Source organism: Carcharodon carcharias, chromosome 2, assembly GCF_017639515.1.
Source record: "Carcharodon carcharias isolate sCarCar2 chromosome 2, sCarCar2.pri, whole genome shotgun sequence".
In the NCBI taxonomy this organism is placed as follows: domain Eukaryota; kingdom Metazoa; phylum Chordata; class Chondrichthyes; order Lamniformes; family Lamnidae; genus Carcharodon; species Carcharodon carcharias.
This window is the reverse complement of record NC_054468.1, coordinates 153,500,069-153,527,404: the sequence shown is the minus strand read 5'-3', so window position 1 is coordinate 153,527,404 and position 27,336 is coordinate 153,500,069. Positions and strand designations below refer to the sequence as shown.

The 27,336-nt window shown below is 46.6% G+C and overlaps 1 protein-coding gene across 5 annotated transcripts in view; it reads right to left on the bottom strand.

The window, feature by feature from the left end:
• The window catches only part of sytl3 (synaptotagmin-like 3), a 173,797-nt gene that overhangs the window by 20,910 nt on the left and 125,551 nt on the right, over positions 1-27,336 (bottom strand). For 4 of the 5 annotated variants that reach the window (XM_041203928.1, XM_041203938.1, XM_041203949.1 and 1 more), the window contains 2 exons: positions 10,843-11,007; positions 455-633 (listed from right to left, as the gene is read on the bottom strand). In XM_041203928.1, coding sequence (XP_041059862.1) covers positions 455-633; positions 10,843-11,007 — 344 coding nt within the window. The remainder of the gene's footprint in view (positions 1-454; positions 634-10,842; positions 11,008-27,336) is intronic. The other variant, XM_041203959.1, reaches the window with a different exon arrangement.

Sequence of the window (27,336 nt, the reverse complement as noted above, 5' to 3'; positions counted from 1 at the left end):
AGTCATTGGCATAAGATCCAGAGGAGAACATTTTTCATTCAGAAATTTGTTGAGATGTGAAACATTCTACTGAGAATCTGATGAAGCCAATTCCTTAAATAAAGGGAGTTGGACAAGCACTTAAGGATGAGGAATTTACAGGGTTAAAAAGCAGGGATGTGAGATTTAGCATGACTACTCTTTTAAAAAGAGCACATGTACAATGGCCTGAAAGCTCTCCTTCTGTGCCATTAATTTCCATGATTCAATGAAAAAAGATTATCTGGTCATTATCTTGATGTCTGTGGGATCTTGAAAATTGGCTGCCTCAGTTTTTACATTATAATAATGTCTAGACTTTAAAATTACTTAATTAGCTGTGAAGAACTTTGGCTATCCAGATTTCACAAAAGGCCTGGAAAAATAGAAGTATTTCCTTTTTAATAAAAAGCTTGATCTAGAAATATGCACTTACGGGTTACATTTTTTCTTTTTCTCATCTCCATAAGCTAGTTTTTTGCACGCTTTGATGTGGATTTCCAGTGCTACAGCCTTAAAGTTGTACTGGATAGAGAGCTCGATTTCACCAGTAACATTCGCATTGTCCAAAGTCTCTGGTTCCATGCAGGTGTTGGTGATGCTGTATACACCACCCTATAAAAACATGATGAGGGACATTACAATTCATGTCTTACAATGGTGAGGATACTTTTGACGTATACTTGCCCTCAGTTTTCATTCTGATTCTTTGTTTTCTTTTGAACCAATGAGTTGTCTCTTCACTTTAATCAAAAAAATGCATTTTTTGCCAACTTCAGTAACTCTGCACAAGTCACTTCCATAATATTGCTTAGAAGCTACAACAGACAACTAGGCCATTGAGCCCAACTAGTCTGTGTTGGTGCTCATTACCCACATGAGCAATAGGCCTAATCCCAAATTCCTTCTCTGTTCCCATATACCCTCTCCCTCTCCTTCAAATAACTATCAATCTATTCTTAAATGTTAGTATGAACAAAGAACAAAGAAAAGTACAGCACAGGAACAGGCCCTTCAGCCCTCCAAGCCTGCGTCGATCACATTGCCTGTCAAACTAAAACATTTTGCACTTCCGGGGTCTGTATCCCTCTATTCCCATCCTATTCGTCTATTTGTCAAGCTGCCTCTTAAACACCACTATCGTACCTGATTCCACCACCTCCTCTAGCAGTATGGTCTTTACTTTAATCACCAACTTAGGTAGTGATCCCACAGCCTAACAATCTCAGTGTAAAAATGTTTGTCTTGTTTTCTGTTCAATATCTCTTACATTTAATAGTATATCAATGTCTACTCATTCTAGGCTCCTCAACTACTGGAAACGGTCTGTTTCTCTCTTAATCCACCCAATCCTTTCAGTTTTAAACACATCTATTAAATCACCCCTTAATCTCCTCCGTTCTGATGAAAACAGACCCAGCATTTCAAGTATCAGTTTGTATTTGGATTTCCCCATACCAGGCAATAACCTAGCTAATCCAGTACCATCTTTGTTGCCTCAACATCCTTACTACTGTCTGAAGCCAACTGTGCTCAGCACACCATTGAATTTACTAAAGGTTGAAGTGAATTAATTATTAGGTCTCAACTTTTATATTCTGTATCTCTTCTAAAGCACATCACTAAAACAAAAAATTAAAATGATACAGACTGGAAACTCAGGATCATGCTTGCAAACTGATCTGCATTTAGTCTCCCTGATGTAGAGGAGGCTGCATTGTGAACAGAGAAATTATTATACAAAATTTAAAGAATTATCAGTAAATTGCTGGTTCACCTGGAAGGAGTATTTGGGCAATGGACAGTGAGAAGGGAAGAAGTAAAAGGGCAGAACCAGCATCTCCTGTGCTTTCATGGAAAGATGCCAAGGGAACAAGAGGGTATGTTGCGGTGATAGAGAAATAGACCACTGCGCCACAGAGGGAACAATGCCTCGACTCCACTCCTAATCTGATGTCCCTATATTCAGCCTTCCACACTGTTCCAATGAAGCTCAAGGTAAACTTGAGGAACAACACTTCATCTTTGAATTATGCACTTTACAGCCTTCAACACTGAGTTTAACAATTTCAGCTCATAACTTGTTTGTTTTTGAATGGTAGCTCTTGGTTATGATTCTGCATTGCCCCAGTAATATATCCTCAGACACATCTTTTCTTAATGTACCCCATTATCATCCCCTTTTTGTCTTGCACCATAATTTCTTTTGATATTTAATCTCTCATGACTATCACTTTATCGCAGATCTCCACTTTTGTTCTTTTCCTTCAACCCCCTGCCCCCCACCGAACACCCGCACCGCACACCTCCCCCCTCCCCCCCCGCCCCCACCACCACCGTGACCCCCCCACCCCACCCTTGGCCTGCCTCTGTACTTGCTTTAAATCTGTTACCTCTCTGACCTTTATCAGTTCAAATGAAAGGTCATTGACCTAAATGTTAACTCTGTTTCTCCCTTCACAGATGCTGCCAGGCCTGCTTAAATATTTCCAGCAATTTCTGTTTTTATTTCAGATTGGCAGCATTCGCAGTACTTTGTTCTTGTTACTGATGATGTTCATCGTAGGCAAGCCAGGAATATTGAGGATGCCTTCTTAAATCAGAGGTCCTACTTTGTAATGGTAGAGGAAAAACAAACAAACTAGTTCATATTGATAGGGCCCATTGTTTTCATTTTGATGCCTAAGTTGATAATGCAATAAAAAAAAATTACAAGGAGCAAGAGAAAGAATACTTCCATATAATATCAAAGAAAAGACTGAAGGCACTGGAAACTGCAAAGGCTTTGGGCACTGACAACATCCCGGCAATAGTACTTAAGGATTGTGTTCCAGAACTATCCACAACCCTAGCCAAGCTGTTCCAGTACAGCTACAACATAAATCCAGCAATGTGGAAATTTACCCAGGTATGTCCTGTCCAGAAAAAGCAGGGATAATCAAACCCAGTTAATTACCACCCCATCAGCTTACTCTCAAAGATGGCAGCTGTTGCCAACAGTGCTATCAAGGGGCACTTACTCAGCAATAACCTGCTCACTGATGCTCAGTTTGGGTTTCACCAGGGCCACTCAGCTTCTGACTTCATTACAGCCTTGGTTCAAACATGAACAAAAAAGCTGAGGTCAAGCGGGGAGCTGAGAGTGACTGCCCTTGACATCAAGGCAGCATTTGACCAAATGTGGCAGCAAGGAGCCCTAGCAAAACTGAAGTCAATGGGAATCTGGGGGAAAGCTCTCCACTGGTTGGAGTCATACCTAGCACAAAGGAAGATGGTTGTGGTTGTTAGAGATCTCAGTCCCAGACCCAACCATCTTCAGCTGCTTCATCAATGACCCTCCCTCCATATAAGGTCAGACGTGCAAACATTCACTTATGATTGCACAATGTTCAGCATCATTCGCAACTCCTCAGATACTGAAGTGGTTTGTGGCCATATGCAGCAAATCGTGAGGGGAGCAGAGAAATTAAATTCCAATGTCATGCTGATAATCCCAATGAAAAGATCAAGAGCAGGTAACTCCTGACCAAAGAGGTCAGAGGTGAGCACAGAGCACAGAGAGGAAGACTTAACATCGTGATGAGCTCGAAGTTCATTGAGGCAGCATCAAAATCCTGGAACTCCCTCTCTAACAGCACTATGGGTGTACCCTCACCGCATGGACTACAGTGGTTCATGAAGGCAGCTCACCACCACCTTCTCAAGGGCAATTAGGGATGGGTAAGAAATGCTGGCCTAGCCAGCGATGCCCACATCCCTTGAATGAATAAAAAAAAGGAGATAAAGCTGAGTACTTTGCTAAATATAGATTGTTCAGCATCAGAGAGGGGAAGGTCAGAGGGTATTGTGAATATAAAGCAAGAGGTGTGATTAGGAGAAGGGATGGTGTCAGAGGGAAGTGAAGGGGATGAAAGAACTGGAGGGGTGTTGGTATCCATGAACTTTTGGAGCTTGTGTATCTTAACACCTAAAAGGAAGAGAAAAAGATTTTTGGTAAAACATCAGATGAGACGAGGACAGTCACTAACAATGGGTTGTAGCTGTGAAAGCAATTGTTGGCAGAAACCTTATCAAACACCAGGAGGGAAATGGATGCTTCTGCTATTTCTACCTTTGCTTCTATGTGGTGCCGATCATGCGGGCTGCTTTGCCCTGGATGGTATTGAGCTTCTTGAGTGTTGTTGGAGTAGAATTTATCCAGGTGAGAGTGAAGATCATAAAATCATAAGATCATTAGAAACAGAGCAGGATTAGGCCATGTGGCCCATCATGGCTGCTCCGCCATTCAATAAGATTATGGCTGAACTGCTTATGGTCTTAACTGTACTTTCCTGCCAGTCCTCCATAACCCTAGACTCCCTTGTTGATCAAAAATCATCAAGGGAGGCAATGTTTATTCTTCCTTAACCGAGGTTTTCCACCCACAGTCATTGACAGGGCCCTCAATCATGTCCGGCCCATCTCCCGCGCATCCGCCCTCACACCTTCCTCTCCCTCCCAGAAACATGATAGTGTTCCCCTTGTCCTCACTTATCACCCCACCAGCCTCTGTATTCAAAGGATCATCGTCTGCCATTTCCGCCAGCTCCAGCATGATGCCACCACCAAACACATTTTCCCTTCACCCCCCCCGATGGCTTTCCGCAGGGATCATTCCCTCTGGGACACCCTGGTCCACTCCTCCATCACCCCCTACACCTCAACCCCCTCCCACGGCACCTTCCCATTCAACCGCAGAAGGTGCAACACCTGCCCCTTTACTTCCCCTCTCCTCACCGTCCAAGGGCCCAAACACTCCTTTCAATTGAAGCAGTGCTTCACTTGCACTTCCCTCAATTTAGTCTACTGTATTCGCTGCTCCCAATGCAGTTTCCTCTACATTGGAGAGACCAAACGCAGACTGGGTGACCGCTTTGTGGAACACCTTCGGTCTGTCAGCAAGCATGACTCAGACCTCCCTGTCGCTTGCCATTTCAACACACCATCCTGCTCTCATGCCCACATGTCCGTCCTTGGCCTGCTAAAATGTTCCAGTGAAGCTCAATGCAAACTGGAGGAACAGCACCTCATCTTCCGACAAGGCAATTTACAGCCTTCCAGACTGAATATTGAGTTCAACGATTTCAGATCATGAACTCTCTCCTCCATCCCCACCCCCTTTCTGATCCCCCTTTTTTCAATAATTTACAATTTTAAAAATATATATCTTTCTTTTTCCACCTGTTTTTAAATTTATTTTGATCTATTGTTTTATCTCCACCTTATAGCCCATTTTGCCCCCCACCCCACCCCCCCTAGGGCCATCTGCCACTAGCTTGTCCTGCTTGCTAACCTTAATGACCACATTAGCACATTCCTTAGATAATATCACCACTGTCAATGCCCCTTTATCCTTTTGTCTATGACATCTTTGGCAATATCTTCTTTGCCTCCACCTATCACTGCCCCCCTATCCAGCTCTACCTGTCCCACCCCCCTCTACCAGCTTATATTTCACCTCATTTGTCTATTTCCTTAGTTCTGATGAAGATTCATATGGACTCAAAAAATCAACCGTATTCCTCTCCGCAGATGCTGTCAGACATGCTGAGTTTTTTCAGGTATTTTTGTTTTTGTTTTAGATTTCCAGCATCCGCAGTATATTGCTTTTATCTCAATGTTTATTGAGGACAGGCGAGAGTATTCCATCACACTCTTGACTTGTGCCTTGTAGATGATAGACAGGATTTGTGGATCAGGGGGTGAGTTACTCACCTCACCCAGCCTCTGACCTGCTCCTGTAGAAACAGGGTTTATATGGATGGTTCAGTTAAGTTTCTGGTCATTGGTAACCCCCAGGGTATTGATGGTGTGGGATTCAGTGATGGTAATGCCATTGTATGGCTAGGGAAGATGGTCAGATTCTCTCTTGTTGGAGATGGTCATTACCTGGCACTTGTGTGGCGGATTGTCACTTACCACTTATTACCCCAAACCTGAATGTTGTCCAGGTCTTGCTTCAAGTGGTCACCGACTGCTACTGTATCTGAGAAGTCACAAATGATGCTGAATATTATGCAATCATCAGCGATCAATCCCATTTCTGACCTTATGATGGAGGAAAGGTCATTGATGAAGCAGCTGAATTTGGTTCTGCAACAATATACTGTGACTGAGATGACTGACTTCCACTAACCACAACCTTCTTCCCTTGTGCTCTGTTTGACTCCATCCAGTGGAGCGTTTTCACCTTGATTTCCATTGACTCCAGTTTTGCCAAGGCTTCTTGATGCCACACTTGGTCAAATGCTGCCTTGATGTCAAAGGTGTAGTACAAAGGGTTAGCAGATAGGATATGCTAATATATGACAGAGATGATGATGTACCACTATCACTAGTCAGTCATGTTTTAGACTCTCTCTCTCTCTCTCTCGGAATCATGCCCAAGAGATACGTGCCTACTCTGTAACCTGTTTGGATGTAGTACTAACAAACAGGTGCTAAATAATGTCACAGTATCTCTACAATCTGTCTAAGAACCAAGTCCCATGCCTAGAAGGACCCAATCTTAGAACATGGTGGCAGCCGTGGAGTCATCGTTATAAAAAGACACATTGGTGTTATTGAAGGAACCACAGAATGAAGAAACTTTTGAAAGCAGCTTGAGAAATTTCACTGGTAGAATGAGGCACACTGGAGAGAGGTAACGATGACCGTACCTGATGATCAGTCCCTGCCTTTTCCCCGCCCGTTTGACTGCCTTGAGGACCCACAGAGAAACCATTAGTGGGAGTTATGGAAATGCCATTTTCTCCAGTGCCTAGCAGTGTCAGGTCTTCAAAAAAAAAGAACCAAAGCTCCAAGTTGGTTCCTTTCTTTATGCAATAGGTCCAGTAGCAGATGGCATTTTCTTTAGGCAGGGTGTGCTGGATTTTGACTAAAAGGCTTTGATACCTTTTTTAATCCGACATGGAACTCTGTTATTGAGCAGGCAGGTCAGTGTGCAATGCACCCCAATTCCAAGCATCGAATCAGGTTATTCGTGGCGACTCTGAGGCTTCATATGACTCCATAGATTGGGTAGGCCCATGGACAGTGGCCCCACCCATACAAAAGCCCACCAAACCAAATGAAAGGGCAGGAAACTCCACACTAGCAGCCATTTTAAGATGCGTGCGTTGTAGCGCAAAAACCCAGCATAGTCACAAGATTGTCCAGCAGGGGGCAGAGAATGCTGGACATTTCCAGTGTTTCTGCAAATCCAGTCATTTTAATCGAGGTCGCAGATCAGCAAGTATTTATGATATGTATTCCTTCCAAGAAACGGAAAGTCCAAAAAACAACAACCCTACAGAGTACTTCAATACTTCTTTTAAAATTGATACCGGAGAGGCTGTTCACATATTAGCAGATAACCTCGACTGGCTTTAGCCGAGGACATTTGATCCATCAGACATCAAGTTACAAGGTCCAGGTGGCATAGATCTTCCAATCAAAGTCCTCCTCTTAGCTACAAGGGGTGACAGCTAGAAACATAGAAAATAGGAGCAGGAGTAGATCATTCGGCCCTTCTAGCCTGCTTCGCGATTCAATATGATCATGGCTGATTCTCTATCTCAACGCCATACTCCCGTGCTCTCCCCATACCCCTTGACACCTTTACTGTCCAGAAATCTATCTATTTCCTTCTTAAGTATATTCAGTGACTTGGCCTCCACAGCCCTCTGTGGTAGAGAATTCCATAGATTTACCACACTCTGAGTGAAGAAGTTTCTCCTCAGTTCAGTCCTAAATGGTCCACCCTGCATCCTGAGATTGTGACCTCCTTGTTCTAGACCCTCCAGCCAGAGGAAATATCATCCCTGCATCCAGTGTGCCCATTCCTGACAGTCTTACAGGAAGTTGATCATTTTTTTCTTCATTGTTTAAGTTCATTGAAATCTCAGATCTTCTGTGCCTTTTCAGTCTTTGATACAGCAGTGAATGATACAGCTGAGAGTCTTTTCAAGAGTTGAAGAACATTCCTCTTTTGAAGCTTCTTCCCAGAGTTCTTTGAGGGAGCAAAAAGTTCCTCAGAAAGTCCTGATTTCTTCTCTTCTAGTCCCAGAGAGTCCAAATATCCATTCTCTTCAGTCTTCTCTTCTGAATCAGTATTTAGTTTAAAAGTCTTCCTTGTCCTTGCAGTTCCGTCATTCTGGAACCTACACTCAGCTTCCCAGCTATGCTGATAGCAAAGATGATAAAGTATTGTCTTACCCTGCAGATGATGAAGTCCTGCCAGATGCAGAAGAAGGCTCTCATGTCTCCAAGATGTCTTCCCTAAGCCGAGAATACTGAAGGAGATTGAATCTCTCAGGGCTGTGACTTGGGAGGGTGGGAGTTGGAGTTGAGTAGAGTCTGTAGTTGTAAAAAGGGAGTTACAGAAATGTAATGTGAATAGTTAAAGACATAGGGCAGAATTTTGCCCTTGATGGGCGTGCGGGCCCCACCGGCTCGGTGGCAGGTGGCCAGTCGGCACTCGCCGCCAAAACAGGGCCCGCCGCCATTTTGAGTGGAGGGGCCAATTAAGGCCTGCCCAGCAGCTTGCCCGACAGGAAACGCTAAGCACTTCCAGTGCGGGGGGTGGGGAGAGAATCCCCAACTGTCAAAGTGCGCTCTTTCACGCATGCACGCAAAAGAGCACACTGCTCCCTGAGGCAAAGTGCTGTCTCAGGGAGTTTACTGACAGGCAAGAAAAGTCAAAAAAATTGAGAAATATTAAAAATTATTAACATGTCTCCCTCAGGTGACAAATAAAGTTTATTAAATTTTTAAAAAATGGACATGAAACTTCATCCTGCCTATGGATGAAGTTTCATGAATAATCTGGAGCCCGCTGGGGCTCCTGGCCTGCCCGCCAGCCTTAAGCTGGGACGGGCAGGGTCTTTAACAAGGTTAATTAGCCTGTCAATGGCCTTAATTAGCCATTGACAGATCGGCGGGTGGACAGCTAATTTCGCTGTCTGCCCACCTTCCTGAAGATTTAAATGGACCGGGATGACGTCAGGGGTTCCTTCCAACACCAGCCCACATCATTTTCCCCTCAGTGAGCGGGCCCCGCCCCCAAATCGCTGAGGGGAAAATCCTGCAGATAGTTTCACGTTTTCATGTTGTTAAAAAGTAGGATAGCATACTTGGGCTGGGGCGAGGTGGGGGGGCTTGCAGTTTAGTATAAAGGGTTAACAGATAAGAGATGACGTAGATAATGATGTATCACTGACACTAGTCATTCATGTGTTAGACCATTCGGTCATGGGGATTTATCAGGTTTTAGCCTCTTAAGTTTCTCAAGTAATTTTTCTCTGCTGATATTAATTACCTTAATTTCCTCACACTTATTAGCCCCTAGATTACCCTCTATTTCTGGTGTGTAACTTGTGACTTCTACTGTAAAGACAGACACAAAATATTTATTCAATCTTTCTGCCGTTTCCTCATTCCCCATGTTAATTTCTCCTGTCTCTGCCTATAAGGGATCCATGTTTACTATGGCTACTTTCCTCTTTTTCAAATGGTTGTAAAAATTCTTACAATCTATTTTATGGGAAGAATTTTCCCCCCGCAGTGGGGGAAATGCATGAGTGGACGCGCACATGAAAGAGCACACTCATCTCCCTGAGGCTAAGTGCTGCCTTAGGGAGATCGGCGCCAAATTTAAAAATGGTGAAGGGGCAAAAATAAAACTTCCCTCAAGTCCCCTCATGTGACACTGTCACATGAGTTGGGACATGTCCATAACTTTAAAGCATACATTTATTAAAATGTTTAACACCTTCATGAAACCTCATCCCGCCTTGGATGAGGTTTCATGCTTTTTCTGAAGCCCGCCAGGTCTCTCGGCCTGCCCACAAACCTTAAGGTAGGACAGGCAGGTCCATTAAGGAACTCAGTTACTTTTTAAATGGCCTCAATAGGCCATTGACAGGTCGGCAGGCACACAGCTGATTCAGCCGCGCCTGAAAATTGAAATGTTCTGCCCAATGTCATGCTGCATCATTTTACCCTTCAGTGAGCGGGCCCGGCCCCCCGCTCACCAACCTAAAGATCCTGGTCTATATTGCTGGTTAGTTTGCTCTAATACAGGTACAAAGTCTCAAAATCGGCAACCTCGGGACCAAGGCCACACCGGATTTCAGATCTTACCAGATTTCAGGTCGGGCAGTTCAGGCAGTGGGCGGTTTGGATCAAGGGTCAATTGGAGTGCACAATAGCCTGGCGTGTGAAGTGGCAAAGCGGATAGCTTGTCCGGCCACCCTGCCAATGCAGCACCTAGCTGAATTTGTCCAAGTAAGTTATTTTTTTATTTTACTCAATTAAAATTGATGCATGGCACATTTTAAAAATATCTGTTTTTTTGTACATCTTCAGTTTTTGGACAGCTGGATTTGAGACACTGTCCCTGTATTTTCTTTTCCTTTTTTATCAACTTTTTGATAGCACTTTGCTGGTTTCTAAAACATCCCCAATACGCAAGCTTACTAATATTCTTTGCAACATTATAAACTTCATTTTTTAATCTAATCCTACTCTTAACTTCCTTATAAAAGCACAGATTTATCTTTCTTGCTGAATTTTTGTTTTTTAATGCAATGTATTTTTGTTGAACATTTTGAATTATTTCTTTAAATATTTCCGACTTTCTATTTACTGCCATATTTTTTAGACTTTTTACCTAATCAGCCTTATGCCTGTATAATTGGCTTTGTTTAAGCTTCAGATTCTTGGAAGATGGGAAGTCACCCAACAGAGTATTGGAATAATACTCAAAGACATAAGTGTTTCCAGAGGTCACTGCCAAGTACTAACCCACTGAGGTATTTCATGCTGAGTAGGAACTTGGCTTCTTATTGGGTCGAGTTGATTCGATGTAGAATTGACTTCTTCTGTATGCTGCAAATCTACTTCCTGCAAAGTTCCTCCATCCTTTTCGTCCTGCTTGCTGACTCTGAGGAGACTGGCTGAGGCTGATAGCTGCAGCATAATTGGAAACATCATTTAGTAATGAGCTGGTTGGAAAGTGTCAACACTGTACAGATTCAAAGATGGTTGAATCAAATTTCTCTAAACTTTGGCTGAATGAAGTTACCTTTCCTTTCATTATATTTTGGCATATACACTATATTTGCCTTACGTGGGGGTGCTGTATGAGCTATCATGAGTGAACTCATAAACTGCTTTATAAAGGTGGGGGGAGGTTTATGATTATCCCATGCATAAAGCTTAAAGAGGTACCCCATTTTCTCATATCCCACCCATACTAAAAGAATTTCTACAGAAACTCAGCCAGATTCAGAACGCTTAAAAGGTCAGGAAAATTTACATATAATAAAGCAGAAATTGTTGGAAATACTTAACAGATCAGGCAGCATTTGTGGAATGAGAAACAGAACTTCACCCATACATGGAGCAGAATTCTACCCGTGGCGTAAGGACTTGGTGGGGGCAGGCGGCAGCAGCCGGGAAGCCGACCACTTCCTGCGAGCGGCAGCACACCACAATTTCATGCTGGCAGGCCAATTAAGGCCCGCCCAGTGTGAAAGGCGGCTGGGGAATCAGCAAGAAGGAATGGACTGGGGCAGGGGCATGATGTCCGCCGGGTCCAATGGCAACCTGGCGGCCGATACATAACTGGCCCAAGCAGCCCCTGGAAGGCTGCCATGGAAAGATGCTGAAGTCTCCATGGACCCCATTGTGGTTGGACATGGCAGGTGGGAGGGCAGGTCGGCGGGGCAGTCAGCCCCACATTTCTCAGATGAGTGCCTCGCAGACCCCCTGAAGGAGGTTGCAGCAAAGAGGGAAACACTTGTCCCCAGAAACGGAAGGAGGAGGTACCCACACCTCACCAAAAAGTCCTGGGAGAAGGTGGCATCCAGGTTCAGCATCCATGATGTGGTGAGGTGCACATGGGTGCAGTGGCAGAAGCACTTCAATGATCTGCTGCGATCGGGAAGGGTAAGTACCGTGTTGGCATGGGTCACTTTGCAGAACAGTCGCACTGTGGACCTCAGAGGCATTAGAGTGTGAGTGGCAAATGTCATTGAGGTAGGAGCTGGCCAAAGAGGTGAAGCCTGGCTGCTTGGACTGAGTGCCTTGTGACTGCAGGGTCATGAATCGAATGATCCCTGTGAGGTGTTCCTCAGGTGGGGTTGGCCAGGCTGCAATGGTGCTGCAGGTGGAGAGTGGTCTAATCAATCCTCTATCCTTTCAGGAGAAGATGTCCCATAACAATATTGAGAGGTCGTGGACTGGTGGGCGACCCCCACACCTCCTAATCCTCACAACATTACGAGCAGGAGGCCCTGAAGCTGGAGAGGCACCATGCACCTCCGTCAGGAGGCTGGGGTGCCAGACGAACTGCGCTGAGGTGAGAATGTCAGTGTAGTCTCTATACTGACGTGAGTCTTGAACCTGGAATCCCCATTGATAATGGAAAGATGATGCATATCTCTGTCTCACCAGGTGCCTGGCATGCACAGTGACAGTGTCATGACTTAAACTAATTACATGTCCTTCTTGTCCCTTTTAGGCTCATCAACAGGCGGTCGCTGTGAGGACCCTGAAGGCCCGCCCCTGATCCTGGAGGACCATCATGCTCACCACGCACATGTGTCACACTCTCTCTGTCAAGCAGGCACCAGGCAGATACCAGCACCTCAGTGGCCATAAGATTGCCATCTAGTATCTCGGTGCAAATGGTGAGGGCACTTCACACTCGCTTGAAATGCAGGCAGAGGCAGAGAGTGCTCAAGGCACGGGCAGTTGGAGGACTGCTGAGGACCAAGACAATGCTCAGCTGATAGCTGATGATGGGCCTCCAGAGTCAGCCATTAGGCAGCAGATGCTGGATGTCCAGTGGGGTGTGTGGGAGGATCTGGCGGAGATACATGAGGGAATGCGTGCCATGGTGTCCGTTCTGGAGGAGTCTCTGCGGAGTATGACCACTGTGTTGAGCCTCATAGCCGAACACAATGCCTCCTCCATAGAGAGTGGTGACTCTCATGGAGAGACTGCTCCAGAGACTCAATAAGGGGTCCCTGCGGATGTACTCAGACCTGCAAGCCCTCACACTGGCAATGACCTCAGCTGGTCAGTGTCAGTGTGGGAGATGGATTGTGCGCCCAGTATCCCAGCTAGGTGCCTGACAGTCAATGGTGAGCAGGGAGGTCCAATGCTACCTCATGTTGGCGCATGAGCTGCTTGCCATCTCTGTGGGCTCCTTTCAGGGTGCTCTGGATAACGCAGCAGCTCCTCTGCCCTTCTGCCAGTGACTGTAGCATCTGATGGGGCTGCAGTGACTGGAGAGATACCAGTCATGGCATTGGCCACTCCCTCCCGGGTGGGGCCTTCATAGGCCCCATGGGCCAGAGGACAACCACCAAGGTCATCAAGGCCAGCAGAACAGCAGAGTGATCAGGCTGTCTCCAATGCCAGTGCCAGCGAGGGGGGAGCACGTAGATGAAGCATTCGCAAACGTAAATGTAAAGCACCTTAAGCACAAGATGGATTTATCAAGGGTGATATTTTGTTCCCCCATTTTGCATTAAATTTTTTCATGGTGTGATCAAAAACACCGGTTAATGTTCATTTCAGCTATGTTTCACATTCACAATTAAATGAGATGTTATTTTGTGCTATTGGCCACTGTATACTTCATTTGTTCTGTAGGTGCAGGGAAGGCCATTATGTAATGATGGATGCATGCCTCCTGAAACTTTATTGCAAAGAACAGAGTGTATGTTTCTGGCCAAGGAACTGGTCCTGTCAGGGTTCGTGTATGGAGCCTGCAGCCCTGGCATGTGGTGGTGGTTCTTATTTGGTAGGCTAGCTGAAGGAGCATTGGATCAAAGTGTCCCGGGTGTCCCTGCTCCCTGGAGGTTATCCAGGTCAGTGTCTATGCCGTCAGTGTTCTCCTGACCGTGCTCGTCCTCGGACTCATTACTGGACTCATCATCTGTTGCTGTGCAGATGCATCAAGATCTTCTTCCTTCAGTGGATTCCCCCCTTGCCGGTGCCAGACTGTGGAGCGTGCAGCATGCAACCACTATCAGTGACACCCGCTTTGGGATATTGCAGTGTGACCCCTGCACAGTCCAGGCATCGGAAGCGCATCTTGAGAAGACCTATGGTTCTCTCTACCAATGTCCTTGTGGAGGCGTGGCTCCTATTATAGCGCTGGTCGGCCTCTGTTCTTGGATGGTGGAGAGGCGTCATGAGCCATCTTTTTAGGGGATAGCCCTTGTCGTCCAGCAGCTTTCCATCAAGCCGAGCTGGAGCACTGAAGAGCCTCAGCACCTTAGTCTCAGGATGTAAGCGTCATGGGAGCTGCCAGGGTACCTTGCACTGCTTGCAGAATCTGCATCGTGATCAGAAACTATCTGCACGTTCATGGAGTAGAATCCCTTCTTGTTGACAAAGGCACCCAGCTCACCCACTGGCGCCTTGATGGTCACATGGGTGCAGTCGGTTGCACCCTGGACGCAATCATGGCAAAGTCTCTGGCTCGGTCTGCCTGGCTGGCCTCGTCCATACGGTAATGAATGAAAGTCAATGCACGCCTGAACAGAGCGTCTGTCACCAGCTTGATGCAACTGTGGACAGCTGATTAGGAGACTCCACACAGATCCCTCACTGAGCCCTAGAAAGTGCCGGAGGCATAGAAGTTGAGGGCCACTGTGACCTTCAGAGCCACTGGCATGGAATGTCCACCTACACAGTAGGAGCTGATCTCAGGCCCAATCATCTGAAAAATGGAGGTCACTGTCTCCCTTGAGAGGCAGAGCCTTCTTCAGCATTGCACTTTGGGACATATTGAGGAAGCTGTATCGCTGCCTGTAAACCCTGGCAGTGGGACAGTGCCGTCTTCTGCAGCCTCTTCTGCCTTGGACTACCTGCTGGCCCTGCACCCCTTGTGCCTGCACCTCTCCTCCCACAGATCATTCCCCTGGAAGCTGCACAGGGACACCTGGCCTCCTCTCCCTTCTGCCCCTCTTGTCCTCCTCAGAGCAGGTGCCTCCAGCAGAGACCACAATCCCTATTACCAGGGTTATGGAAGGCTGTCTGATACCTGGAATCCTCCAGGGGCCTGGAAGACAATGAGTCCTGAAATGAAGCCTAAAAATGCACAGAATGCAGCTCTGAAGTGAGATGAAGCTGTCCAGCTCACAGAAGCAACCAGCAGCAAGTTAGATCCAAAACTTTATCTGGGTCTTTTAAAATCTATGTGTTTCACTGTTGCCTTAATAGAGGTGTAACAGAGGTTTAGATTAATTGGGGGATTTACAAGTTATCATAGTAGTAATTTGTAGATCTATATACATGCTTAAAATCATTTCTTCTATTAATAAAGGTTTAATTTAATTTTGTAAGAAACCTATGAGACTTGGTGATCTTTTTACTGAATTCAAAGCCCACATCTTGAAATAAGTACAAATTGCAAATAGTTGTGGCAGCTGCTTCAAGTTTCCCTCTGGGATTTAGGCAGCTTGGCAGTTACTATCTGCCTGCCATAATAATATGAACAACAAGGTCTTTTATTATCTACATGGAATTCCAATTGCAATCTTGACTTATCCTTGCTTCACCTGATAGTCTCAGTATTGTGGACACTCTTAAAGAGACCTCTGGTGGCACAGAAAAGAAGGACTAAAAACCTTTTTCCAGGAGGAACTTTGGATCTCCCCCATCCATCCGGCCTCCCATTCCTTCAAGCTCATATTGCCAACCAGACCCAGCTGATATAATGCCCTCCCCATCTAATATGCCAGTCTCTGCTCGTCAGATCTTGACAAATAAGTTTGGGTCCCGAATTGCCATGGTTCACATGGCAGCAACAATGGATAAGCAGCAGCAAAGCACAGGATATTAAAAATGGGTCACAGGGACTTTCCTGACTTGTATGGGTTCAGTTATTAAAGGCAGAAAATCAGTAAACCATTGTGGGTACTCCTTTTACAGTCAACAAGTAAACTAATAAATCTTCATTATGATTAAAACTGCGGGAACAAATCTATGCGATAGGGGCCTCTGACATCAACAGCTTTCTTACTTGTCGCCTCTGTGCTCCCACTGTTAGTTGTCTTTAAGATCAGGACAACAGAGTTTCCACAGATGTATAACAACTTCAAAATCAGGAGTTATTTCATGGAATTATCCTCATGAAGCACCCTGAAATTAAGGTGTACAACAGTAAGTTGTTTTTATATGGCACCTTCAATGTATAATAACTTTCCAAGTCTCTTCACAGAAGACTAAAGAAAAAAATTGATGTTAAGCCAAAGGAGAAGATATTCATATCTGTCCATTTGGGTGGGTGATTTGGCTGCCACTCTGGACTCAAGCCCAAGATTTCTATTATCATGGCCAGGCTTTTATGGACCTGCTGCAGCATGTCTCCCCCCGACAGATGCGGTGAGACATTTAAGTCTCCATTCAGTTCAGCGGGAGGGGCCGTAAAATCCTGGCTCTTGTTTTCTCCCACTTTTTTTTTTACCTCTTTCTCTTTACCCTTCTTGCCTGTCATCATGCCTTCTTTTAGTTTTCCCCACTTCAGAACTCTACATTCCCAAATCCCTATGTCAACCCTTTAGTGCTTCCCCAACTTGACATCCACGTAGACGAAGCCTACCATTTCCTTCTATGCCTTTCTTGGCATGCCCTGAAGGAACCATTGAAACACCATCACTGCCTTTTTATGAGCAACAACTCCAACATTGTTAATCCCACTCTCCTTTCGACTTTACCATCCAGTGAGTCCAATGGGGGCTAAATGTTGCCATTCTCCTTCCTATTCAATCACCCAACACAGTGCTGACCCTGTGGACTCAGCCAGTGGATCAGCTATCACATCATATCCCTCCAAAATGTCCGTTTACTTGTGCTATCTCCGGCACCATGAGTTCATTGCATTTATTTTATGACCTCGATGGAGACCTGGATCAGGAGTGAAGACACCCTTGTCATAATGAAGCATCCTCATGGCTGGTGATACATTCCACCACTTGTTCCATTGTAATGGTGACATGACTCTTACCACCAAATCATATTTTGATCTCTGCTTTTACTCCTGTGGCACTTTGAACATCTCACTTTGTTCCACCCATCTTGCCTCTCATTTAAAATCCTTGTTCTTTACTGCCCATCCAGTACTGTCAAAGTTTTCTCACTGAGATACCCTCACAACCTTCTTCCTCCACCTCTGCATGGAGGGACTTCTCCTCCTTGGTTTATTCAACGATCATCGCAATTCATCATACACTTCCAAATTCACTGCCCTCTTATACTCCCTTAATCTCTCCTTCCATATAAACTCTCCTACCCACAATCTTGGACATTCCCTTAACCTTGCCATTTCACATGGTTTTGCTACTTCCATCAGATTTGGATGTGGGAACTAATTGTAATACAGTAAAGTCCCGCCGTTTGCGTTCCGCGATACCTTGGAAACAGCAAAATCGAGAAGGGGGGAGCATGTTTGTGAATGGAATTCAATTAGATCTGTTCCAGCCATGCAAGGGCAGTACTTGACTCTCCAGCAAAAATGTGGCGCAGTACCTGTATAGGACAGGATTCCTTAAAGGGTTAGTTAAGAACTATAGGGATTGGGAAACTATGGGACAGGTTTATAAAGAGCATAGGCATAGCGTTAGGTTAGATGCTAATGAAGATTTAAAATTGAATAGAGCCATTATTGTAGCTCTGGATGCTCTATCATGGCTGCCGTCACCCTGGGAAAAGATGACAGAGAGAAGGAACCGCAGATAAGCACAGAAGGAGGCCATTCAGTCCATCATGTCTGCACCAGCTCTCCAAATGAGCATTATGACTTAATGCCATTGCCCTGCCTTTTCTCCATACCCCTGCACCTTGCTTCTATTTAAATAATCATCCAATGCCCTCTTGAATGCCTCAATTGAACTTGTCTCTGTCATGAAGTTATTAATGTGTATAATGTTATTGGAAATTATTTTTTTTTAAATAGAGGGTTAGTATGTGGCTGTGTCTTAATTGGATTAAAGCTAGCTAGTCTGGGTGCTTTGATATATATCAGTTTTGAGATGTAAGAGAGGTAGAATGCATTTGCATTTTGTTGAATAGAACATTCAAGAAGGGGAGTGAAATCTGGCACCTAGATAGCAGAGACCAAGCAATGTTTTTATTACTAATAAAACTGGTACTATGAAAAGGGCTTTATTGTTGGAAGAGGCGGAGTTCAAGGGGCTTATAATGAGAATTTACATTCAATGAGGTGTGCTGGGTATAACTGATGGCAGTTCTGTGTGTGCAGGGCAGAGGCAATGTAACATCAAAGCCTGTAAACCCACCGCTGTGTCTGCAAAGGAACAAAAGGGAAAGGAAACTTGTTTTGAAGTTGTAAGGTGAAAATGCTTTGCCTGGTGTCTGCTTAAAGTTTATGGGTTGCTATTGCCTTAGTGGAGATTAGTTTGGGAATTTGTTAAAAGTTATGATAGTAGTAATTTGTAGCCATGTGTATATATTTAACTTGTGTAAATTAATAAATGTCTCATGTACTTTGATATAAAAGCCTCTTGAGAACCGATGGTCTGATTCCTGAATTTAGAGCTGCATCTCAAACATGCCACTTAAAATATAGGTTATTACAGTTGTTTAAAGCTTCCCTCTGGAATTTTTAAATAACTCAGCTGCTGTGTCATAACACCTCCACCACACTTCCAGGCATTGCATTCCAGACCTGAACCACTCGTTGTGTGAAAAGGTTTTTTCTCACATCATTTTGCAAATCACTTAAAGGTTGTGCCCTCTTGTTCTTGAACCTTTTACTCTGTCCAGCCCCCTCATGATTTTGAACATCTCTATCAAACCTCCTCTTAGCCTTCTTCTCTCTACTCTAAGTGCCTATTAATAAAGCCCAGGATGCTATATGCTTTATTAACTGCTCTCTTCACCTGTCCGCCACCTTCAATGATCTATGCACATATACACCAAGGTCTTTCTGCTCCTGCATCCCCTTCAACATTTCACCCCTATTTTATATTGTCTGTCCATGTTCTTCCTACCAAAATGCATTACCTCTCCGCATTGAATTTCATCTGTCACCTATCTGCCCAGTCCACCAGCTTGTCTATGTCCTTTTGAAGTTCTACACTCTCCTCCTCACAGTTTACAACACTCCCAAGCTTAGTATCATCTGCAAACTTTAAAATTGTTCCCTGCATACCAAGGTCTAGAGCATTAATATATATCAGGAAAATCAAGGGTCCCAATACTGACCCCTGGGGAGCTCCACTACAAACATTCCTCCAGCCCAAAAAAATCCATTGACCATTACTCTCTGTTTCCTATTTTTCAGCCAATTTTGCATCCACATTGCTAGTGTCCCTTTTATTCCATGAGCAATAACTTTTCTCACAAGTCTGTTGTGTGGCACTGTATCAAATGCCTTTTGAAAGTCCACATACACCACACCAACAGCATTATCCTCATTGACCTTTTCTGTTACCTCTTAAAAAACTCCAGCAAGTCTAGGGAAGACTGAAAAATAACGGCCAATATCCCTGCAATTTCTACTCTCACTTCCTTCAATGTCTTTGGATGCATCTTGTCCGGTCCTGGTGTCTTGTCAACTTTAAGTACCGACTGTCTATTCAACACTTCCTCCTTATTAATTTTGAACCTGTCACCATGGCCTGGGTAGCATCTACCTCCTTGGTAAAGACAGATACAAAGTATTCATTTAATACCTCAGCCATGGCCCCTTCATCCAAGTGCAAATTCCCTTTTAGGTTCCTAATCTGCCCTACTCCTCCTTTTACTACCCTTTTACTATTTATATGCCTGAAACCTGAGCTTTCGATGGGCTTTATAAATTGTGTCACTAACTATAAATTTTGCTAAACCTATATAATAGTTCAACCCCACTGTGAGTATGGTTCCCAATTCTGAGCGCCTGAAGCACGTGAGAGAGAGGGTTTAAGGAGGTGGGGTTCGGGGATGTAAACAGGAAAAGCACCAAGGCCCATGATTTCTCTCCTGGCCCTGATTCAGTCAACCTATCCTTAATTATAAATTTTAGTAATTACCCAACAACAAAATGTTAGGTTAACTAGCCTATAATTGCCTGGTTTCCCTCTTTCACCTTTCTGAAATAGCAGAGTGACAAATGCAATGCTCCAGTTTAAAGAAACAAGTTCCAGAGTCAAGAGAACTTTGGAAGATTATGGTCAGGACATCTGCAATGTTCTCTCCTACTTCCTTTAAAAATCTGGGATGGAAACCATCTGGACCTGGAGATTTGTCACTCTTTCGTGCATTATTCTACTGCTGTTAGCTTGCTCGTATTTTATCATATCACATCATAGCAGAGCCGTTTAGCTCTGTTGGCTAAGCGTGTGGTGCAGAATAATATCTACTGCATGAGTTCAATCCCTGTTCTAATTGAGGTAGCTCATGGGGTAGTTCTTGCTTTGCCCCACAGTGATGCAGTGCCAAACTACCCAGATGTCCTGGATCCTCCTCGCCTCTGGCTTCATGTAAAAGCACCCGAGAGTGAGGACAGCAGTAGACACACTTCCTTGACTATAATCAAATTCTTTAGAATAGGTTTGGCTGTAAAAGTGTGACCTTTGGAATCACTTACAGCTTGGACATAATTGAACAATGGGGAGTCTACCGCTAATATGTTAATGCTGGTGTGTCGCTGTCCCGGATTCAACACTGGTTTCCTTAGGATGCCCAGCATGCTGACCTCTTTCACTACTGTCAAGACTGGTGCAAAGTAATTATTTAGCATGTCCATCATTTTCTTAATTTATTGACAATATCATGTCATCAGTTTTCCAGGATCGACATTTCTTCTGACCAACCTCTTTTTTTCCTAATATAATTGCAAGATGTTTGTGTTGTTCTTGATATCATTTGCAAGTTTCTTTTCATACTCCCTTTTTGTAGCTCTTACTATTTGTTTTGTCACCCTTTGCTGTTTTTTGTATCATTCCTATTTGCCAGGATCTGTGCTACTTTTTGCATTTTTGCAATTTTTTTTAGCTTTATATTGTTTCTTATTCTTTAGTTATCCATGGCTAATTTTTTTGTTAAGTGGACCTTTTCTCTTTGGGGTATTAATTGGTTCTGTACTATATTAAATTATTTTTGAACACCACCCACTGTTGTTTTATGTAATAACTGATTTGCTCAGATTTCTATGGATCTGTCAAAGCACATTGAATTTAGACTAACCTAAATTGAAAATCTTTGTGGTTGTTTCACATTCTCCTTTCAAACATTATGTTGACTTTGATACGTTGTGATCACTATTAGTTAAATATTCATGCACTGTTAGGCTGTTAATTAAATGTCTCATTGCTCATTGCTAAATCTAACGTGGCATGTCCTCTCATAAATTCTAGGTCATTTTGCTACAAAAAATTATCCCAGACAAATTCAACAAATTCTGTGCTAGTCTGCTTCTCCCAATCTATATGAAAGTTAAAACCCCCATTAAAACACTCTACCTTTGATATAAGCCTGTCTAATTTCTGCATTCATACAATCTACTGTTTCACAGCTGCTACCAGAGGGCCTATACACAACTCCCATGACAGTCTTTTCTATTTCTTAATTCTACCCATACCGTCTCCACTACCTGCTTGCCTCTTGTCATATCCTCTCTTATTATTGAAGTGATTTCATCCTAAATCACCAGGGTTAATACTCTCCCTCTATCATTTTCTCTCTCTTAACTGTAAGGCCTTATAACCTGGTATATTTAGTTCCCAGTCCTCACCATCTTGCAGCCCAGTAATGTCTACTATATCATATTCTACAGGTTGAATTTGCACCAGCAATTCATTCAATTTATTCCTAATGCTCCATTGGTTTGTCTCTTTGGGCCACATGCCCTAACCTGAACACAAAAATCTAGCCTGAGGGCAGAATCATTTCAGATTTGCACTAAGTGCGGTAGCAGGCGGGGAAAACGATGTTTTACCCACTGTCCACAACGGTGGCTTCTCATGCTATATTGTCCCAAACCCACCACATTAATTATGCATGCTCAGGAAATATGCTGTTTCCATGGCGGGTGGGTTCTGATTTGCCCACCACGCCATCATCTTGCCGCTTCATCATGCTGGGCACCATATTTAAAGTGCAGTCACGTGCACATCGCTCAGTGCTTTCAGCCCAGGACTGCTGCACGGAAGACATGGCCCCGAAAAGCAAGAAGGCTGCAATCCCCAGGTTCAATGACATGTTCCTCGAGTGCCTTTTGGACATGGGAGCTCCGCTGCGATGTCCTCTACCGCTGCAAAGGCAAGAGCGGGAACATCAGCAAGGGATATCCGCTGCACTCCTCAGATTGCAAGGCACAATGGAGGCGTCCGTCTGCCTTCAGGCTGAAGTGATAGTGCTGGCATGCCAACACACCAAGGTCAACACTGGTAGGATGGCGGCCGCCACAGAGACCTTGGTCCAGGACGTCATTCCTGCACTGCTGCAGGGGTTGAACTCCATTACCAACACCATAGTTGGCCTCCAACAATGTGAATGGGAGAGGGGTGTGGGGCAGCCCGATCTCACTCCAGTTACCCCTCCACCTCAAGGAGTCAGCCAGGGGCCCTCAGGCACCCATAGGGAAGAGGATCAGCAGATATATCCCCAGGGGCCATCCATCTGGATGTCTCAGGGAGTGTCCAGCCCATCCAAAACCCCTCTTCCTTTGACCTCAGCAGCTCCAGCTACACAAGCTGAGGAGGGTGCCCCTGCCACATAGCAGGACCCTTAAAGTAGGCCAGGGTCCTCAGGGTCTCAGCCCTCCAGAGGACGCCTGCCAAGGTCATCACAGACAGGACGTAGCAGTCAGCAGGCTGCCTCCACGATGGATGTCCAGGGAGCACCAAGACATAGCGGCAGGGTTGGGAAAGTTAGGAAGATGTAACTCATTCGAGTTCAAACCCGTTTCCATCTGTTCCTATTCAGATGAAGTTACATTGTTTCATAGTTTGCCATTGTGAGATTTGAACTCTTGATCTTGGGGTTACAAACCCCAGTACCATAACCACTTGGCTATTTAGGCCAAGCTGTTAAGAAGATGTAATTCTTTCGAGTACAAACCCATTTCCATCTGTTTCAGATGAAGTTACATTGTTTCATAGTTTGCCATTGTGAGATTTGAACTCTTGAGGTTACAAACCCAGTACCATAACCACTTGGCTATTTAGGCCAAGCTGTTAAGAAGATGTAACTCTTTCGAGTACAAACCCGTTTCCATCTGTTCCTATTCAGATGAAGTTACATTGTTTCATAGTTTGCCATTGTGAGATTTGAACTCTTGATAATCTTTTAAATGAAAACAATGAAACCAAATTTTTTGAACTCTTGATAATCTTTTAAATGAAAACCAAATCAACAAAATTGGGATAAATCAGGCACAGCCCCTAATTCAGGTCAGCTGTAAAACCAAGGACAAAAATTTAAAGGAACCTTACAAACTTTAAATCAAAATGTGATTAAAGGGGTCAACAAAACACCCCAGTCCCCGCGGTGCCCACCGAGCACGGAAGGCCTCGAGAATGCCAGCAGACACCGCGTGCTCCCTCTCCAGGGACATCCAGCAGCGAACGTAGCCGTGGAAGAGGGACAAACAATTGGGCGGGACTCCCCCGTCGATCGCCCGCTGCCTGGACCTGTTAATGGCCAACTTGGCCAGGCCCAGGAGCAGGTTCACGAGGAGGTCCTTCTCCTTCCTGACCCCCTTCCGCACCGGGTGCCCATAGATCAGGAGCATGGGGCTGAAGTGCAAACAAAACATCAATAAAAGGTTTTTCAAATAACTAAAAAGGGAGTGCAGCCTACAACACCCTATGTATACATGGTCCACGGACTCCACAAGACCGCAAAAAGGGCACGTGTCCTGAGAGTCCATGAACCTATGCATCCTCTTATTATAGGGGACTGCTGCATGCAACACCCTCCAACCCAGGTCCCCGATAGAAAGGGGGAGGACACCTCCGTAGAGGGCCTCCCATCGGAAGCCTCCGCCGCCAGACGGCAACAAGGCACGCCAGGGCGTGTCCGGTCGACGGACAAGGGCGAGAAAATGGAAGGTGTGCAGCAGCAGTCCGTACAAAAAGCCCCTCTTTGCCGTGCCAAAAGGCACGGAGGGCATGTCCCCGAGGCGGCTCATATTGCGGGGCACCAGCACCCGAGGGAGGGTTCGGGGCTTGGGGCCAATGTGGAATTCTGTCCGAACAGGGGAACGTTCAGACGGAAGACCACCGCGCACCTGGGCCACCTCAAGACCCAAAATAACGTCGGGTCCGATCACGACCGTTCTCAGGTCTTGGATGGCATCGGCTGCGACCTGGACACTCACAGACGCGCGTCGCGCCAACTCCTGCGGGAGCATCCAGCCCAGTCCTCCGCCATCCAGCACATCCCCGATCCTGGTCACCCCTGAGGCCACAGCCCTCCTCTCCGCCAACCACTGAAAAGGACGGAGGGGAGGATTCCTGAGCAGCGGCTCAGTGATGATGGCCGCTACTCCTGACGGGGAGGGCTGCGTCACGAGGCGACCACTTTCCAGACTTTGATCAGGTCCTGGTAAAAGACGGGCAACGCCTGTAAGGAGCCACCGAGGCCCAGCTGTTCTATAAACAGGAGCTGCACGTCATAATTCAGGCCGTGCACCTGACGGAAGAAATACGTCGTCAGGGCACACCATCTAGGAGGAGGCTCGACGTAGAGGTATCGCTGCAGGGTCTGAAGGCGGAAAGTCGCCACCTGTGTGCGTAGGCACACTAGCGCCTGACCACCCTCCCTAAGCGGGAGACTCAGAACCTCGGCAGCGACCCAGTGCAATCTTTTGTCCCAGAAGAAGTCGACTAACAATCTCTGGATTCTTGTGACAAAGTCCGGGGGAGGGGTCAAAGTGACCAGCCGATACCACAACATGGCGGCGATCAGATGGTTTATGACCAGAACTCGACCTCGGTAAGATAGCACTCGGAGCAGTCCTGTCCAGCGCCGCAGGCGAGCGGTGACTTTCGTCTCCAGTTCCTGCCAGTTCGCCGGCCAGGATTCCTCAGCGGGGCAGAGATGGACCCCCAGGTAGAGGAGGCTGGTCCTGCTCCAGGTGAAAGACCTGAGCTCCTCGGGTAGGGGATCCATCTGCCACTGACCGACCAGGAGTCCAGAACATTTACCCCAGTTGATCCTGGCAGAAGCGGCAGAGTAGACCTCCTGGCACTCGCGCATCCTCCGCAGGTCAGCCGGGTCACTAAACATAAGGAGCACGTCATCGGCGTAAGCCGAAAGGACCACCCCGATGCCCGGCCCGCGCAGAACCAATCCCAACAACCTGCACCGCAAGAGGCGCAGGAAAGGCTCCACGCAAATAGAATACAACTGGCCAGACAGGGGGCAGCCCTGACGTACCCCTCTCCCAAAGCGAAGGGGCGCCGTCAGGGACCCGTTAACCTTTACTAGACACTCCGCGGCGGTGTACAGAAGTCGGATCCGGGCGACAAAATGCGTCCCGAACCCGAACGCTTGCAGAGTTCCGAGTAAGTATCCGTGATCCACCCTGTCGAACGCCTTCTCCTGATCGAGAGACAGGAAGGCGCTCGACAGACCAGCCCTCTGGGAATGGTGGATGATGTCCTGGACCAGATGGATGTTATCATAAATGGTTCGGTCCGGGACGGTGGGTCCCGGACTGGTCAGGGTGGATCATGTGGTCCAGCACGGTGCCGAGCCGAGAAGACATGGCTCGGGCGAAGATTTTGTAGTCCGTGCTGAGGAGGGAGACCGGGCGCCAGTTTTTCAGAAGGCGGAGATCCCCCTTCTTCGGCAGCAGGGCAATCACGGCCCTGCGCCACGAAAGGGGCATCTCCCCGGTAGCAATGCTCTCCCCCAGGACCCCCGCGAAGTCGCTCCCCAAGACGTCCCAGAATGTCCTGAAGAACTCCATGGTCAGCCCGTCTAGTCCCGGGGATTTGCCCCTAGAAAGACCGTCAAGTGTGCCGGTCAGCTCCCCCAGACTTATAGGGGAGTCAAGCTTGCAGGCGCACTCCGGGCCAACCTGCGGCAGGTCCTCCCACAAAACTCTGCAAGCGTCCTTGCTGGACGGATCTGGAGAGAACAGGGCAGTGTAGTAATCTTGAGCGATGGCCCTGATGCCCTCCGGATCCGAGTTAAGGGATCCGTCGTCGGCCAGCAGCGTAAAGAGCTGCTTACGGACCCCGTGCCTTTTTTCCAGCGAGTAGAAGAAGGGGGAGCTGCGGTCCATCTCCTTGAGGAACCGGATCCGCGACCTCACGAACGCGCCCCGAGACCCGACCAGTTGCAGGTCCCGCAGCGCGCCCTTCTTCTCATCGTACACCGACCGCAGGGCCGGGTCCGCGTCGGGCTGACGGAGATGTGCCTCCAGGTTGAGCACCTCCTTCTCCAACTCCTCGACCCTGGACTTGCGTCTCTTTGTCGACCCCTTCGCGTACTCTTGACAGAAAACTCGGACGTGAGTCTTGCCCACGTCCCACCATAGCGTCAATGAGGGGAAGCCTCCCCGCTTCCTTCTCCAGCCGGCCCAGAAGCGACGGAACGAGTCCAGGAACCGCTGGTCTTCCAACAACAGGTTATTAAAATGCCAGTACGCGGACCCCGTCCAAGCGCAGAACGAAGTGAGCTCCGCCCACACCAGGCGGAGGTCCGTGCACGGAACCTGCTGTATAGAAGCAGCCGGAACGCAGGACACGTACGCCTTCGAAACGTAAAGGCGGTCGAGTCTGGACGCTCCGACTCCAGGTGACACAAAGGTGAACACGCTGGAGTCAGGATGGAGATTTCGCCAGACGTCCACTAAGTCGAAGGACCTGACCAGGTCCCGCAACTTACTCACACCTCGCGTGCAGTGTGGGGTACCGTGACGGTCCCGGACCCCGAGGGTGCAATTGAAATTACCCCCGAGGACGATGCACTCGCCAGCGTCGATGGAGCCGAGATGAGTGGACACTTCTTCAAAGAAGCTCGCTTGCTGCTGCGTGCCCAGGGGAGCTTACACATTCACAAAGTGAAGCACCGCCCCCCCCACAGACGCACAGTCAGGTGCAGCAACTGGCCTGGCACCGGCTCCTTGACCCCCAAGATCACCAGCTGAAAATGCGGGGCCAACAAGATAGCCACCCCGCCAGAATTGGAGGCTAGGTGACTCATGTAGACCCCCCCTCGCCACTCCAGGAGCCACGTGGCTTCGTCTCCCGGAACGGTATGGGTTTCTTGCAGGAAGCACAACGCATACTTCCCGTCCCTGAGGACCGAGAAGTTCTG